At 38.6% G+C, this 17,408-nt stretch overlaps 1 protein-coding gene across 1 annotated transcript in view; it reads left to right on the top strand.

Annotated features, from left to right (window-relative positions):
* LOC134586102 (squalene synthase-like) overlaps positions 1 to 17,408 on the top strand; it is a 49,656-nt gene that overhangs the window by 7,967 nt on the left and 24,281 nt on the right. Inside the window, exon 3 of the mRNA XM_063441612.1 lies at positions 2,122 to 2,305. Within this exon, the coding sequence (XP_063297682.1) occupies positions 2,122 to 2,305 (184 nt within the window). The remainder of the gene's footprint in view (positions 1 to 2,121; positions 2,306 to 17,408) is intronic.

Genomic DNA, 17,408 nt, shown 5'->3' with positions numbered 1-17,408 from the left:
AAAACGGCTTGATAACTGAAAATTCAGAAGTTCCAAAGTTGCACTCCAATTGATATCTGTAAAACACACGTCTGTGTTACAGAAAAGTAATAATAAGCATGAAATTCCCATGTGGCTTATCGAAACAAAGGAATTACCATGTGGCTTATCGAACTCCGCTAACTTTTAGTTTCCATGCTTGCACTCCATTCTTTCCGTATATCTTACTAGGGGGGTTGGATTTAGGTGCCCTCAAAGGCACAGGGGGGGGGGGGGGACACGACTATCTACGGATAACTCATCTAGTAGTTTTGGCTTCCTATTATTTCTCTCTCTATTTCCTTTTTATTCTTCCCCCTGCCTTTCTATGAATATTTCACATATGTGTGGATTTTTTTGAATCCTGTGTTCTGGCGGCAACCTTCTCAGCTCCATATCTAGTTATATCTAGTAGTCTGGCTATCGATCTCATTTTCCACATTTACAAAGAGACTACAATACCTTGTCACATTATCCAGCATCATTTTAATCATATGGGGTAACATGACAGGCTTTTGTACATTGCAGTTTACAGTTATCCATTACTAGTCCGTTGATGTAACGAACGGACAGTACAACTGACAGCATGTATTGTTGTATTGTCTCTGCGTATATCTATTGGGAATTGAGATAGCCTTATAGTGCTTATAGGTTTACTGAGATTCACTGCCAGCTTACACACACAGCGAACAGACAGTGCACAATATTAGCAACATTTTCTGATAAATTGTTATATCTGAAACACATATGCCAATTTATTGAGCCTGCTGTTTGCAGTGCTTGGTGTTCTTATTGAGATTCACTGCCAGATTACACATACAGCGAACAGACAGTGCGTAATATTGGCAACATTTTTTGATGAATTGTTACATCCTAACACGCATGCCAATTTATTGAGCCTGCTGTTTGCAGACTTTGTATCAAAAGTTTTTTTCTGTCCACTGAGGCAATCTCTTAAATTATAGATACACAGGTTCTGTCAATCTTCCACGCTTCCCCAAGCACATTATCCTCTCCCCTCCAAATATTTCATGCTTATTATTACTTTTCTGTAACACAGACGTGTGTTTTACAGATATCAATTGGAGTGCAACTTTGGAACTTCTGAATTTTCAGTTATCAAACCGTTTTTTGTTTTTTTTTTGCAATTATTTTATTTTATTTACTTTAGGTTCTCTCACTTTATTTTATTAGTGTGTGACACTCTGGGTGATTGCCAAGTTGTTAGGCAATTTTAAAAAAAAATTTCAATAAATTCTTTTTTTTATTTTTCAATCATTTTTTCTGATTGGTATCCTTAGCCTCTATTGGTATTAGAATTTAAATACCTCCTATACGTTCCCAATATCCCTATATCGGTATACTACCCATCCTCTTCGTTTTTCTATTTCTACCAAGGGTTACCCCCTTTTCCTTCAGTATTCCAGAAGGAGCTGTACCCAATCAGCTTGTAGTAACACAAAATGTTTTGTAATAATCTGCCGAGTCCCGATATTTGTAGGGTTAATTCTTCTGCTGTCCACGTGTCTGGTCATAGATTTAATTTGGTGAATTCCATAGCTTATGTTTTGATATTTGTTTCTTGAACATAAGCAGAGCTAAGCCTGGATCAATAAGATTTAAGATTAAAAAAAACCCTGTTATAAATGACTGATTTCTTTAATGCTTATCATGAAAAAAAAAATACACCTGATACCTTATTAGTATAGTGTAAGGATTTTTCCGATCTCCCAATGTCCTTAGGGTAGGAGAAATAAAAAACTGGATAGTGTAAATTATTTTATCAATAATAATGTATAACAATATCAGTCTCTGTGACTTTTTATACATAATCATTGATTAAAAAAAAGGTTTTAATCTATCCAGTTTTTTTATTTCTCCTACCCTAAGGACATTGGGAGATTAGAAAAATCCTTGCACTATACTAATAAGGTATGAAGTGGATTTTTTTCACATTTAATAGATCACTTAAATAAGCGCTCCACTATATATATTCTTTGTGTTAAGAAATATGAAGTACACTATTAAACTACAGTTATTCTTAGTCTTGTTATGGCTACAATTTTACAATTAATTAAAATTATGTGTTTTTATTCTTCCAAGAAAACCAGTTTGTATTACATATCTAATTACCCGGGCTCTGGACACGGTGGAAGATGATATGACCATCAAGTTGGAAACAAAGATCCTAATTTTACAGAATTTACACACCTACCTGTATGACCCCAAATGGAAATTCACCAAAAGCAAAGAGAAACACCGACAGGTGCTGGAGAACTTTCCAATGGTACGGACCTAATGCATGTTTAAATATAATGTGATGGTATGGACCTAATGCATGTTTAAATATAATGTGATGGTATGAACCTGATGCATGTTTAAATATAATGTGATGGTCTGGACCTAATGCCTGTTTAAATATAATGTGATGGTATGAACCTGATGCATGTTTAAATATAATGTGATGGTCTGGACCTAATGCCTGTTTAAATATAATGTGATGGTACGAACCTAATGCATGTTTAAATATAATGTGATGGTATGGACCTAACGCATGTTTAAATATAATGTGATGGTATGAACCTAATACATGTTTAAATATAATGTGATGGTATGGACCTAATGCCTGTTTAAATATAATGTGATGGTATGAACCTGACGCATGTTTAAATATAATGCGATGGTATGGACCTAATGCCTGTTTAAATATAATGTGATGGTACGAGCCTAATGCATGTTTAAATATAATGTGATGGTACGAACCTAATGCATGTTTAAATATAATGTGATGGTACGAACCTAATGCATGTTTAAATATAATGTGATGGTATGGACCTAATGCATGTTTAAATATAATGTGATGGTATGGACCTAATGCATGTTTAAATATAATGTGATGGTATGAACCTAATGCATGTTTAAATATAATGTGATGGTATGGACCTAATGCATGTTTAAATATAATGTGATGGTATGAACCTGATGCATGTTTAAATATAATGTGATGGTCTGGACCTAATGCCTGTTTAAATATAATGTGATGGTACGAACCTAATGCATGTTTAAATATAATGTGATGGTATGGACCTAACGCATGTTTAAATATAATGTGATGGTATGAACCTAATACATGTTTAAATATAATGTGATGGTATGGACCTAATGCCTGTTTAAATATAATGTGATGGTATGAACCTGACGCATGTTTAAATATAATGTGATGGTATGGACCTAATGCCTGTTTAAATATAATGTGATGGTACGAGCCTAATGCATGTTTAAATATAATGTGATGGTACGAACCTAATGCATGTTTAAATATAATGTGATGGTACGAACCTAATGCATGTTTAAATATAATGTGATGGTATGGACCTAATGCATGTTTAAATATAATGTGATGGTATGGACCTAATGCATGTTTAAATATAATGTGATGGTATGAACCTAATGCATGTTTAAATATAATGTGATGGTATGGACCTAATGCCGTTTTAAATATAATGTGATGGTACGGACCTAATGCATGTTTAAATATAATGTAATGGTATGGACCTAATGCATGTTTAAATATAATGTGATGGACATGGTATGGACCTAATGCCTGTTTAAATATAATGTGATGGTACGGACCTAAGCATGTTTAAATATAATGTGATGGTATGAACCTGACGCATGTTTAAATATAATGTGATGGTATGGACCTAACGCATGTTTAAATATAACCTGATGGTAGGAACCTAATGCATGTTTAAATATAATGTGATGGTGCGAACCTAATGCAGGTTTAAATATAATGTGATGGTGCGAACCTAATGCATGTTTAAATATAACGTGATGGTATGGACCTAACGCATGTTTAAATATAGTGTGATGGTACGAACCTAATGCATGTTTAAATATAATGTGATGGTAGGAACCTAATGCATGTTTAAATATAACGTGATGGTATGAACCTAACGCATGTTTAAATATAATGTGATGGTGCGAACCTAATGCATGTTTAAATATAACGTGATGGTATGGACCTAACGCATGTTTAAATATAGTGTGATGGTACGAACCTAATGCATGTTTAAATATAATGTGATGGTTTGAACCTAACGCATGTTTAAATATAATGTGATGGTATGGACCTAACGCATGTTTAAATATAATGTGATGGTATGGACCTAATGCATTTTTAAATATGATATGATGGTACGGACCTAATGCATGTTTAACCCCTTAAGGACACACGACATGTGTGACATGTCATGATTCCCTTTTATTCCAGAAGTTTGGTCCTTAAGGGGTTAAATATAATGTGATGGTATGAACCTAATGCATGTTTAAATATGATGTGATGGTGTTTCAGGAATAAGCCGCAGAAGCCACATACAGAGATATGGACACAAGTCTAATCAGGAAGTAACAGGTCTTCTATTTACACACTGATCGGGTCTCAGATGAACTCCTGTTCCAAAATGTCTGAGAGCCAGAGCACATGGGGACAAAGCTTTTTGTTAACAGCATATCCCCTCCCATACAGTAAAACCCCTCAGACCAATCAGCAAACAGGATATTCAGGATCACCTTACATGGGCAGACCACATGGTTCATCTGAGACAAAGGAATGTGCTCTCCACTTCCGTACATGCTCAGTACACTGATGACTCATCCAACTGTTTGTAATCAGATACTAATTAGCATATGCCATGTGGAGATTTTGGCCTACTAAATTTTGACCATGCTGGAATCCCATCACATTCCCCCCTTTGATGCTTCTGATACAGTTATTCCAGATGCATCACTAATCATAATTTCCCGACACCACTCTTGTAACCACAAACCAGGACAGACCACGTGAGCATTCTAACTTAACTCTATTACCTCTCAACACTCATCATCAATAATCTCTCCCTTAGCTAGGTGTTCATATTTCCAGATGGCCGTTACATCAGCTGCCGTGCTCTCAATAATACGTATAGACCGAATTACTAATGGAATCAGACAGGGCTGGAAGAGGCATAAGAATCAAGCAAATAATCAAGAGCCAGTCTATTTTGGTAAATGGCTGACCTCATACGGGGGTATTGTGCTTAGCCAAAAGGTTAAGGGCATTAGCTGTCTGATTGGTTATGATCTCAACCATCGCCTGTAATCTTATAATGCGGTTGAGCATATATATGGGGTACGGTAACCATAAGTGCCATCTTCAGCTCAGGTAGCAGGTCCATAATAATTAATAATGCGCTAAGGGGGTTTCTCATCATCTTCCCAACTACCTATGTTCAATGATGCTCGCTTCTTTCTATGATTTACATCATAAACCTTAACTCCCAAGGTCTCTCCTGTTTCAATTGGCAACAAGAAGAAGGATGATTTGAGCATACCTACCACATGCCTCTTCCCAATCTTGTGGTAACTCAGAGTATGCTTTCTTACCACAGATCCAGTATAGATTCGATGGGGCTCCCCATTTAGATGTAGCAGATAGATCAAACCATACCTCTCTCAAATTGATGTGATTGACAAAAGAATTAGTAGGTTCCGAGACATTTGAAGCCGACCACCAAGTTGTATTTTGAGTACTAGCATTATAGGCCTTCTGTCCTAAACGAGTTAACTCTTCAACAGGTGTTTTACATTGGACCTCCTCTAGCTAAACATACATGACCTATTATAGATGTCTTTAAACGCCATTCCGATTTTTCTCTTACATTTACCTGATGGCCAGTTTAGGAAGGCATCTGCTGTTCAACTATCTCAGAACCAGGGTACCATACCTCTTTTGCCTCCCATGGCCATTGGTCTCCCATATTTGTGCCTCCATAGAATACCCGTGGAATGTATGGAACTAAGTAAAGTCCTTTTTATCATAAGTCCCTTGAGAATGAGAATTTCGAATTACTAACCAAACTGTACGGGTTGGAATTGGCGATCGAAACACTTAGGCTCTCCTGATATCGGATGACACACACTATAATCATTATCTAAGTACATACACCTAAACACAGATCCTCTACATTCATATTGTGAGTGCCATATAAGGGTCTGAGATATCTGGTTACCCGTTTTTGTAGTTTTAATACAACTAACACAGCTTGGAATATCCTCACCTTTACCTTCCTGAAATACTAAGAAAACATTAAAACACACAAATAAACACAACATTCTTGAGGTCCTCATCCTATTCTTTCGACCGTGCGACGGCACCTCAGATTCCCGCTTGTGAGGGCTGCAAGGATTGTTGTCATTCTGATCCTCACTTACCTTCACACAGGTCCCTTTGAGACACTCTGACTATGAAACGTAGGCAGGTGGTCAGGCTTTATCATGGCCGTCAAAACACCTACTTGCTGATCTCCGATGATGTTTCCAACCAACCACGATACTTAAAAAAATAACTTCGTACTTCTCAAGTCACGCTCAATCCGACTGGGTCATGCGCTTCAACCAGATCTTGCAAGGATTCCCAGGATCTGGAGTAGCTTGCCAGGAATCTGCGGCTGATTTAACCCTAGAGTGATGAATCCAAGGAGTCACCTCTGCCACCTTTACAGCTGTTGGGGTAGATAAAAGAACGACATACGAAGGCTAACAGGATACACCCCAAGCTTTAACTCAATATGTATCAGTGAGATATTACGGGCAATTCCTGGAGGATTATTCTCTGCCCATACTCATGCAATATCAATTAAGGATTAATCACTCCTTGGGTTTGCATTTGTCATTAGAAAGGCCATTCTTCTTCTTTTTTTTTGGCACTAATACCGCTATTATGCCAAGTGATTTATTAAACTGCAGGGACGTTGATCCATTGGGCAGACATGTTATCTGAGCTTGAAGCTTCAACAATAGATCTCGTCCTAGAAGTTAAACTGGACACTCCGACATGTATAGGAACTGGTGCTTAACAAAATGGCCTCCTAGAATGCAAGTACGACTCCTGAGAATCGGTCTAGCAGCGCTTTTCCCAGTAGCTCCTATCACAGTTATAGTCTTCCACAGAATGCTCAGCACCCGTGTCTATCATGAAAGGACTTCTCTTTCTCCCTATTGATACATCGACCATAGGCCCGCTCGGCCAAGGGGGATGGAGCCCGGTCGGTATCAATAGTTCTCCATGACTGGATCAGCCAGACCCACAAAATCTGTATCTTCCCTATCCCTTGATCTCTGGGTAGGGGGATAATATCTACCTCCCTGAAACCCCCCTCTGCTATTGCTATTATTCCCTCCAAAACTTCCTCTACCTTGTCCTCTATAGCTACTACCATAACCACCTCGCCCCCTTCTCTCATCTTGTCTACCACCTTCAAAATATCCCCTCTGTGGGCAATCACTTTTCCAATGTCCTTTCTCTCTACAGTATGCACATTGATCTCTACCTAGTGGTACCCTGCTCATCCTATTCTTCATCCTATTCTCAACTCCTCTATCTATCTCCCCTCCTTGTCTGGCTACACCTGAAATAGCAACCGCCAACATATCTGCTTTCTTCCTCATCTTACGCTCCTCCTCATGCTTTGTTTCAGTCTCTCTGTTCATATACACCTCATTTGCAATTTCCATTAACTGTGATATGGACATTCCTGCAAATCCCTCCAACTTTTGTAACTTTCGTTTAATATCACTCTGGGCCTGGCTGACAAAGACTGAATTAATCATTCAGGAGTTTTCAGGGGCTTTAGGATTGAAAGGAGTGTACAATCTGTATGACTCAAGCAGTCTCTCATAAAAGGCACTGGGTGACTCATCACCTATTTGTAACACCTCAGCCGTCCTGGACATGTTAATTGCCTTTTTTCCATCTGCCTTCATGCCAGTAATAATGGTTTGTTGATAGGCCTTTAATTGGATCATGTCAGCACCATTTATGTTCCAATTAGGATCCGTGTTGGGAAAATGGGCAGCGGCCCAAGCAGCTGGATTAGCTTGGTTTTGTGTATGGGCCGTTTCCTCAAGAGCCTTAATGGCCGCTTGATTAATCCTTTTCTCTGAGTTAAATAAGGTTAGTATTAGCTGCTGACAATCAGCCCAGGTGGGATTATGGGTCTTCCAATTAAAAAAGTCAGTCGTGGTGAAGGGGACATACACAAATACAGGGTCTGCCAGCTGTAATTGACCATTACCATCAATATGTGGTGGACCAGGGGTAAGCCGGAGAGGCATTTGTAAATGCCGAGATTGAAGGGTACCAGTTATTTGTAGGGTTAGTATGGGACTTCGATAGGGTTGTTTAGTAACAGGTTCCGGTCGGGGAGTTGTAAGGTGGGTGAAAAAATAAAATGTGTTAAACCAAAACCTACCAGTAGGTGTCACCAGAGGGTAAGTAATTGTATCAAAATTGTCTTTATGGGTCTAACAATAAAACTTAGCTTTTGATATATTTATACCTAAAATAAAACCTTATGACAAGAAATATTAAAATAGGGTAAGCAGTCCTACTTCTGTCTGTTGTATACCAGTATAGAGTTAAGGATGATTAAACGGTCATTATTATTTTAAACAATGTAAATCAATGTAACTCCCAAAGATAGACAGTAGGTGGCCCTAGAGTGCTTCTAAGGTAAATTAAGCATCTCAATTTGTATTTTAGTAAAGGGGGATATCCAGTAACCAAAAAAAAGGATAAAAGTGTATTCTGGCGTCTTATACCATTGATAATTTCTTCCAGTTGTAATTTATACTGTTACTGAAAGCACACAGGGTTCAGTAGTTGTAGTGCTTTTTTCAGTTATTATGGTACAATGTCATTGCTGAGAATTATCTGATCCAATAGACTCAGTTACTGTTATTAAAAATTCTCCTCACAATTTAACTGTTAATAAAATTCAATGCTAAAATACACTCCTATCAAAAGGGGGTCCATTCAAAATACAAAGAACCAGTGTGGGTTGGTACAGAAATAGGAGAGTTTTTAACAAAAGAACAGAGTCTGAGTTAGGTATTTGGGTAGGCGGGGACAATAGAGCAGGGGGAGTGCAAATACCAGCTATACCAGTTTTAGCTTGGGAGGAAGAGTGGGGGAGTGGCTACACCAGCCGCACCTCCTCTGGCTCTGGAGGATGAATAAGGAGGGGTTGGTAATCAGATGCAAGGCGGGGGTGTCCACGCTAGGTGGAATTAAGGTTTTAGTGGACAAACGAGTTCTGACTACCATGTGGCTCCATTGTCTCTTATGGCATATCTTGATCCAATTAGGCTGTCTCTCAACAATCTGCTTCCAACCATCAACACACAGAAACCAATAATAGAATTCGGGCCTACTAGTTACAGCCACATGTACATACTGCACTAAATTTAGGTCAAGACTGCCACATGGAGGCCATGCGGCCACCAGGACAGGCCATTCTCTGCTACACAGAGTATTTGAATTTTTTTTTTTTTACATACAAGACAAAGGACCAACAGTTTGTGAATCAGAAGCACCCATGATTTCAACAGAGCTTCTGATTCAAAGCTGTACAAATATACAAACAGTTTCAACAGTCACACCAATCTCCTTATCACCAGCACCACATGGCACAGTTACTAGGCCCAAACACACACGTGCATGCACACACAGGATCCTCACACGTTTCACAAAATCACAACGGCGCCCACATGTAAAACAAAATAAAAAAAAACACCAAAAACTATACAATTATCAACGTAACTATTAATCAAATCATACAATTATCTACACACTATTACTCAACTTAGACTAAGCGATCACATAACATTTCAGCAATTTCGTCTCTACAGTCAGTGGTTATGGTATGTTAGTAACTATTGTACAGTTAGACAATTATGGTCTTAGAGTTACAATCTCAATTAGTAATAGTGAAGGTGTTACGCATACAATGTTAAACAGTAATTTTAGTATTGCTCACATAATGTCAGTGGTTATAGTACAAGTCAGTGGTTATGGTACCGTGCGCTATTTTACACTATGCACACTTTTTACAAGTCCACTAACCATCAAACAAACTCAAACCTTTTAGCAGGACATACAAGTTATTGTAACACATTTATACAACATTTACAGTATACCCACCTAATCTAACTGGCCAGCTCCTTGAAAGCTACCGAACAGAATATACACCAACATTCAGTTAGTTTACTCTGCCCAGGCACCAAGTTTGAGATCAAGCAAACGGAATGTACACCAAAATTTTGCTTAGTCTCCAGTTCCGCTATCAATAAGCAAGTGACCACATTTACACCAAAAATCACTTAGTGACTCAAGATAGGTTGAGAGCTAGCGAACGGATATATACACCAAAATTCACTTAGTCTCGCCATTATCCCTGATCTAATGACCAAATTTACACAAAAGCCATTTAGTTTGCCAGGACACCGGTGTCCGGCTGAACATATATACACCAAAATTCAGCCTGACTACAATCAGAGCATTTAATTTAAAATAAGTGGTGTGCCTTCGCTTCTTCCCTCCGTAGGGAGGGGTCAATCAACCAATCAGATACGAATCCTTCCCTTAGTGGGTCCACAATTTACCTTTTAAGACCTGGGCTCACACTCATTAATGGGACATAATAGAAGCCGATGATCTCCTGGACAACAGGCCAGTGGCGCCGAGACGAAAGGAGGTCCACGCGGTAGAAGTCCAGGGCTGCTGGCGTGGAGGACAGGTAAAAGATTACCGTCTCAAATCTCTGCGTCGGCTTCCATGCAATGAGGTTCCCGGCTATCAATGCGCCATACCTGTTGCAGGAATAAGCCGCAGAAGCCACACACAGAGATATGGACACATATGGAAGTAACAGGTGTTTTATTTACACACCGATCGGGTCTCAGATGAACTCCTGTTCCAAAATGTCTGAGATCCAGAGCACATGGGGACAAAGCTTTTTGTTAACAGCATATCCCCTCCCATACAGTATAACCCCTCCTATATTCCTCAGACCAATCAGCAAACCACATGGTCCATCTGAGACAAAGGAATGTGCTCCCCACTTCCGCACATGCACAGTACACTGATGACTCATCCAACTGTTCATTATCAGATACTAATTAACATATGCCATGTGGAGATTTCGGCCTACTAAAATTTGACCATGCTGGAATTTCTATCACAATGGTATGGACCTAATGCATGTTTAAATATAATGTGATGGTATGAACCTAATGCATGTTTAAATATAATGTGATGGTATGGACCTAACGCATGTTTAAATATAATGTGATGGTATGAACCTAATGCATGGTTACATATAATGTAATGGTATTAACATGACGCATGTTTAAATATAATGTGATGGTATGAACCTAGTGCATGTTTAAATATAATGTGATGGTACGAACCTAATGCATGTTTAAATATAATGTGATGGTATGGACCTAATGCATGTTTAAATATAATGTAATGGTATGGACCTAATGCATGTTTAAATATAATGTGATGGTACGGACCTAATGCATGTTTAAATATAATGAAATGGTATGAACATGACGCATGTTTAAATATAATGTGATGGTATGAACCTAGCGCATGTTTAAATATAATGTGATGGTATGAACCTAGCGCATGTTTAAATATAATGTGATGGTATGAACCTAGCGCATGTTTAAATATAATATGATGGTATGAACCTAGCGCATGTTTAAATATAATGTGATGGTATGGACCTAATGCATGTTTGCATATAATGTGATGGTATGAACATGACGCATGTTTAAATATAAGTGATGGTATGGACCTAATGCATGTTTAAATATAATGTGATGGTATGAAACTAATGCATGTTTAAATATAATGTGATGGTATGGGCCTACCCCATGTTTAAATATAATGTGAGCTGATGTAGGAGGTACACTGCAAACGTATCGACAGCACTGCAATAGTCCTACTTACCTGTATATATATATATAAAAAGAAAGGGAAACTTCCTCAATATATTGCTGGAGAGTCCTGTCTTCACTGAAACGTCACCCACAAGGACTTTGGCGCCAAGCATTATAAGTCATAGTGTTTATGGTGCTCGCAGTGTCCCTTTAAGCTTTACGTTGCATGCCACAGGTACCAAGGTATACACACGAAGGATTACACGTCATTAAAGGGGCTCCATCCACTCAAAGTTACCTTTCTACTGTTGTTTCCTTTTCTCTATCTGTTCTTGTTTTCTTTATTTCTGATCTATTTTAGATATATAAGGCAAGCTCCACTTCCTTTGTTGAGATAGTTAAGCGTATGAAAAATACATAAGATAAAGTAGTTCATACTTTGTCTTGTCTTATTTTGATAAGTTTAAGGTGACAGAGCGACTTCAAGCAGGCAAATTAGTAACATTTTTATGGTGACCCATCCTTAGCTTGCAAGGAAAAGCATAACATTTTTTCTGTTTGTGGTGGTTTTCAATAAAAAAAAAAAAAAAAAAATTCACAACAGAAAAAAAACTCTATTATTATATTTGGCTTTAGAGAGAATTAAATCTTACTATCGCATCATCCTTGCCCACTAGAAGGGATTGTATGTGCAGAGCAATGGCCAGCACTAAGGCTACAACAGATTCTCAGAATGGTGGTGTCAGAGGTCTGGAAGCGCAGTGTGCATTATTCCCACTCTCCACTGCATATATTATCACAGTAAATGTTTTTCAGTATTGATTAATAGGATAATGTGAGAGGAATAGTCATTGGAACAGAGAAAACCCAGAGCCTGATCTCGGGAGGGGTACTTGTAGACTATTTAAAGAAATAATCCACGCACAAAAAAACACTATAGCTCTGTGCTCTCCCCTCCCAGAGTAAGTAGTCAAACTGTTTAACCCCTTAAGGACCAAAATTCTGGAATAAAAGGGAATCATGACATGTCAGACATGTCATGTGTCCTTAAGGGGTTAAGAACAGTTTGACAACTTACCTGGGGTCTGCTGGGATCTGGGGCTGTAGTAAGGCATAGGAGCAGTGGTGTTTGTGTGAGTGGTGCAATGTGTCAGGCATGCAGTGTGAGTGTTGCAGTGTGTGTGAGGGATGCAGTGTGAGTTTTGCAGTGTGTGTGAGGGGTGCAGTGTGAGTATGTGAAGAGTGTAGTGTGTGTGGGGCAGTGTGTGTGATGGGTGCAGTTTGTGTGCATGAGGGGAGTTGTTTGTGTGAGGGGTACAGAATGTGTGTATGGGGGCAGTTTATGTGTGGGGCAATGTCTGTATGGGGGGCAGTGTGTAAATGTGTAGGGTGTTATTGTGTGTGTGGTGGGGAGGGAAGCAGATCAAAGCAAATATAATTATATATATATATATATTAAATTGAAATACATATATTGTAATCCCCCCTTTCTCCTTACCTGTGGCCTGTGAGGGGGAGACATTGTTTTCCATGCCTGGTTGTCCAGTGGGGAAGCCCTGGTGGTCCCAGTGGTTAGAGTGTACTATAGCACGCATGGTAACCGCAGCTGCGCTCCGTGCTCGCAAAAGGGTAACCTGGCGAAGCTGCAGGTAAGAGCTCCACTGGGTCCTCTCTCCCACCCTCCCCTGCCGGCTGCCAGCAAGGTGCCTGTGAGCCGGGGAGGGAGATCACTGCAGGGTTGGCGCTTAGATAGTAGTGGCAGGGGAGAGCCTCGGCCTGCTCTGTTTTCACGGGGAGGTGAAGGAGTCAATTGCCCCATTGACCCCCCCCCCCCCTGGATCCGCCACTGAAACACAGGAACATTTTAACCAACAAGAGTCTTAATGTTGGTCTCAATGTATGCCTGCAACTGAAAACCTGATTCATTGTTTTTTTTTTTAAGTGTATTTTAACCCCTTAACGACGAGTGACGGACGAGGTCCGTCACTCAGGGGAATGCGTTAATGACGAGTGACGGACCTCGTCCGTCACCCGTTAAAATTAACCCCAGATCGCCGCAATCGCGGCGATCGTGGGGTTAATGGTGCTCCGGTCTGCCTCTGCATTAGAGGCAGACCGGGAGCACCGGATCGGGCTGTCAGAGTACATGTGCCCGCTCTGACAGCATGTCTGAGCGGGCACATGTGCTCTCTATACTCACCTCCGCCTCCCTGCACTTCCTGGTTCTGTGTGAAGTGCAGGGGGACGGATCTTCAGTGATCCTGCCCCCTGGTGGAAAAAAAAAATAGTAAAATTAAAATCCCACCCCCCTTTACCCTCCCCTTTACCCATTTTAATAAAAATTAACCCCTTCCCTGCCAATTGATCACTGACTACAGTGATCAATTGGCAGGGATTACATTTTACTAAGATCTGATTTTTTTTTTAACCCCTGAGGGTTAATTCTTTTTTTTTTTAACCCTCAGGGGTTCAATTTATTTTATTAATTAATTTAAATATCTTAAAATTATAAATTTAGCTAGCTGGGGAGGGTGGAAGTTAGTGGGGAATTTGGGGATTTAGTATTACGCTAACTAGGGGTTAACGTTAAAAAAAGTTTAAAAATAAGCTTTAAAAAGTTAAAAAATTAAGTTAAAAAAAAAGTTTTAATAACATTTAAGCAAAAAATGTAAAAAAATAAACCCTTTACCCAGTCCAAATAAAAATTAACCCCTTCCCTGCCAGTCGATCACTGCCTACAGTGATCAAAATACAGATCACAGTATTATACTGTTCTAATTTTTTTTTTTTAACCCCTGACGATTAACTTTTATTTATTTTTTAACCCTCAGGGGTTAAATGTATTTAATTAACTAATTTAAATATTGTATAATTAAATATTTTGCTAGCTGGGGTGGGTGGGAGTTATGGGAAAATGGGGAATTTACTGTTAGTGCTGCTTACTGCTAGTTAGGGGTTAACGTAAAAAAAAAAGCTTAGAAAAATGTTAAATCTGTAAAAAAAAGTTTTACGAAAGTTTAGGAAACTAAAAAAATGAATAATCAAAACAAAAGTTTAAAAAATAGTTTTAAAAAGTAAAAAAAGTTTTAAAAAGTAAAAAAATACATTTAATAACGCTCATTACCACTACACCTGGTACAAGCTAGCGGAAAAATGATCCCACGCTAAGGTTCAAAATATGCCTTTTGAAATACCCTGGGATGTCTTCTTTAAGAAATGGTATGGCTTTATGGGGTATTTGGTTTATATAGCCTGGTAAAATACTCTAAAATGGGACATGGGCACAGCGTAAAAATTTAAAGTTTGAAAAAAAATGGAATGGCTGTGTCCCAAATGTACCCCTCCGATGTCCACATATACCTGGCAAAGGTACATACGGGGGTATTTTTGTACTCAGCAGACATAGCTGAGCAACATATGAAGTATTATACAGTGGTAGTACACATAAGGTTTGCAAAATATACTGTGCAAACTCACTTTGTGTGCCAAAAAGGCAGAAAAAACGCTTATTACCACTACACCTGGTACACGCTAGCGGAAAAATGATCCCACGCTAAGGTTCAAAATATGCCTTTTGAAATACCCTGGGGTGTCTACTTTAAGAAATGGTAGGCCTTTGTGGGGTAGTTTGAATTTAAAACCTGCAAAGATGCTTGGAAATTGCACATAGGCCCGGCGTCAAAATTCAAAGTTCGGTCAAAACTGATATGGCTTGGTCTCCTATATGGCACTGTAGCTTCACAAAATAGTGCCATAGACATACAATGGGGGTGTCCTTTTACTCAGAAGACTTAGCTGAGCATAATTTGGGGGGTTTGAACTTAGTGGCACACATGAAATATACAAAATGCCCAGCAAAAATGCAATCCGTATGTAAAATATGCACAAAATTATTTTTTACCACATACTTTGGCATGTAATGGTAAAAAAATGGGGGCATGTTAAGGCACAATATGCACCTTATGAGATACCCTGGAGTGTCTACTTTTACAAATGGTAGGCCTTTGTGGAGTTTTTTTGAACAGTCAAACTACTATAATACCCCAAATGGAAGCATAGGCTCATTAAATCCGTCTCTCAAAATTCTACTGTGAATACTGAAAAGGACAGGTCTCCTATATGGCACTGTAGCTTCACAAAATAGGGCCAAAGACATACAATGGGGGTACCGTTGTACTCAGCAGAAGTAACTGAACACATAATAAAACTTTGTACAGGAATAGCACACACCAACTTTACAAAATACACATGAGAAGTTCTTTGTTATAAGTTTGTGTGCGAAAACCACCAAAAAACACAATTTTACTCCAATATTTAGCAGAGGTTGGCGGTAAAATGGCTACGTAGAAAGTGTCAAAACAACCTTAGGTAAATAGCCTGTGGTGTCTACTTTATATAAATATATACTTTTGTGTGGCAATTTTGTTTTCTTTTATGGCTATTAGGCTTACAAGACAAACATACCAAATTCTAAAATAGCTCCATATTAAAAGTTTATTTTACTCCTTGTGCTTTGTGACCTGTAACTACCAAAAAAAACTTAAAATCCCAGACACATTATATATTCTGTAATTCAGAACAACTAAATGAATTTATTTTTAATTACTTTCCTTAACCTGCACTAATTATGTACACATTATTATTGCAAAAACTGTAAAAAAAACACACAAAAATTATTTTTTTTGCATATTTCTGTATTTTTTTTAATAATAAATAAGCATTTATATATATATGTGTTACATCAAATTAAAGCCCTTTCTGTCCTTTAAAAAACGGTATATAATATGTGTCGGTGCAATAAATTAGTAAAATGCAAATTGCAGTTGAACGCAAATAGCAAAAAATGCCGTTGTCATTAAGTGAAAGACAAGCTTCTGAAGCTCTGTCCTTAAGGGGTTAAGGATCGAAAAAAATTAAAACAGCAGTAACAATATCCAAATACAGCAATCAAAACCATTTAATGTAAACTGCAACAAAAAAGGTACAGAAAATAGAAGTGCATATATATATAAAGGAAGCAGACATTGAAATCAGAGGGATTTTATATAGAAAGAGTTAACATACAGAAACTACAATATACTATGTTGTTGAGAATGGGTTAAAAGCAAAAAGGAGTTTAGCTTAAACTTGCTGCTAGAACCACAAAATAGCAGGCTGCAAAATAACCTACTGCGGAGGTGCTGCAATCCTGAGACCGAATACCTCCACCGAAATCCTCTCGAGCAGGCACAAAGCGCTGGTTAATGAATATAACACATTCCCCCAGTATCTGGACGACACACAGTTCTGGGAATACAACTGTTTTATTGAGTCAAACTTGGGGTCTCCATTCAATACATCCAATCCCCACCCAGGCGTGTCTGTGTCTGGGAGATAATTAAGTCAAGGACGGGTAAGTTAATTACCTCCCGGATACAGAGAGTCAACCATAGTATACATAAAAGTATTCCAAAATATACAAGAACTCCACATCATTCATACCCGGATTACTCTTGTCTGAGCGCCCAAGTTCCAAATAGCACCCGGATCCATAAGGAATTGTACAATCGCCACTGTGGTAACATTTTGAGCGGCTGCAAACGTGGGTGAAGCCCAAAATGGTTCCAGAGCAAAATTAA

The sequence above is a fragment of the Pelobates fuscus genome, chromosome 2 (genome assembly GCF_036172605.1).
Source record: "Pelobates fuscus isolate aPelFus1 chromosome 2, aPelFus1.pri, whole genome shotgun sequence".
NCBI lineage: Eukaryota > Metazoa > Chordata > Amphibia > Anura > Pelobatidae > Pelobates > Pelobates fuscus.
This window is presented reverse-complemented; position numbering and strand designations above follow the sequence as displayed.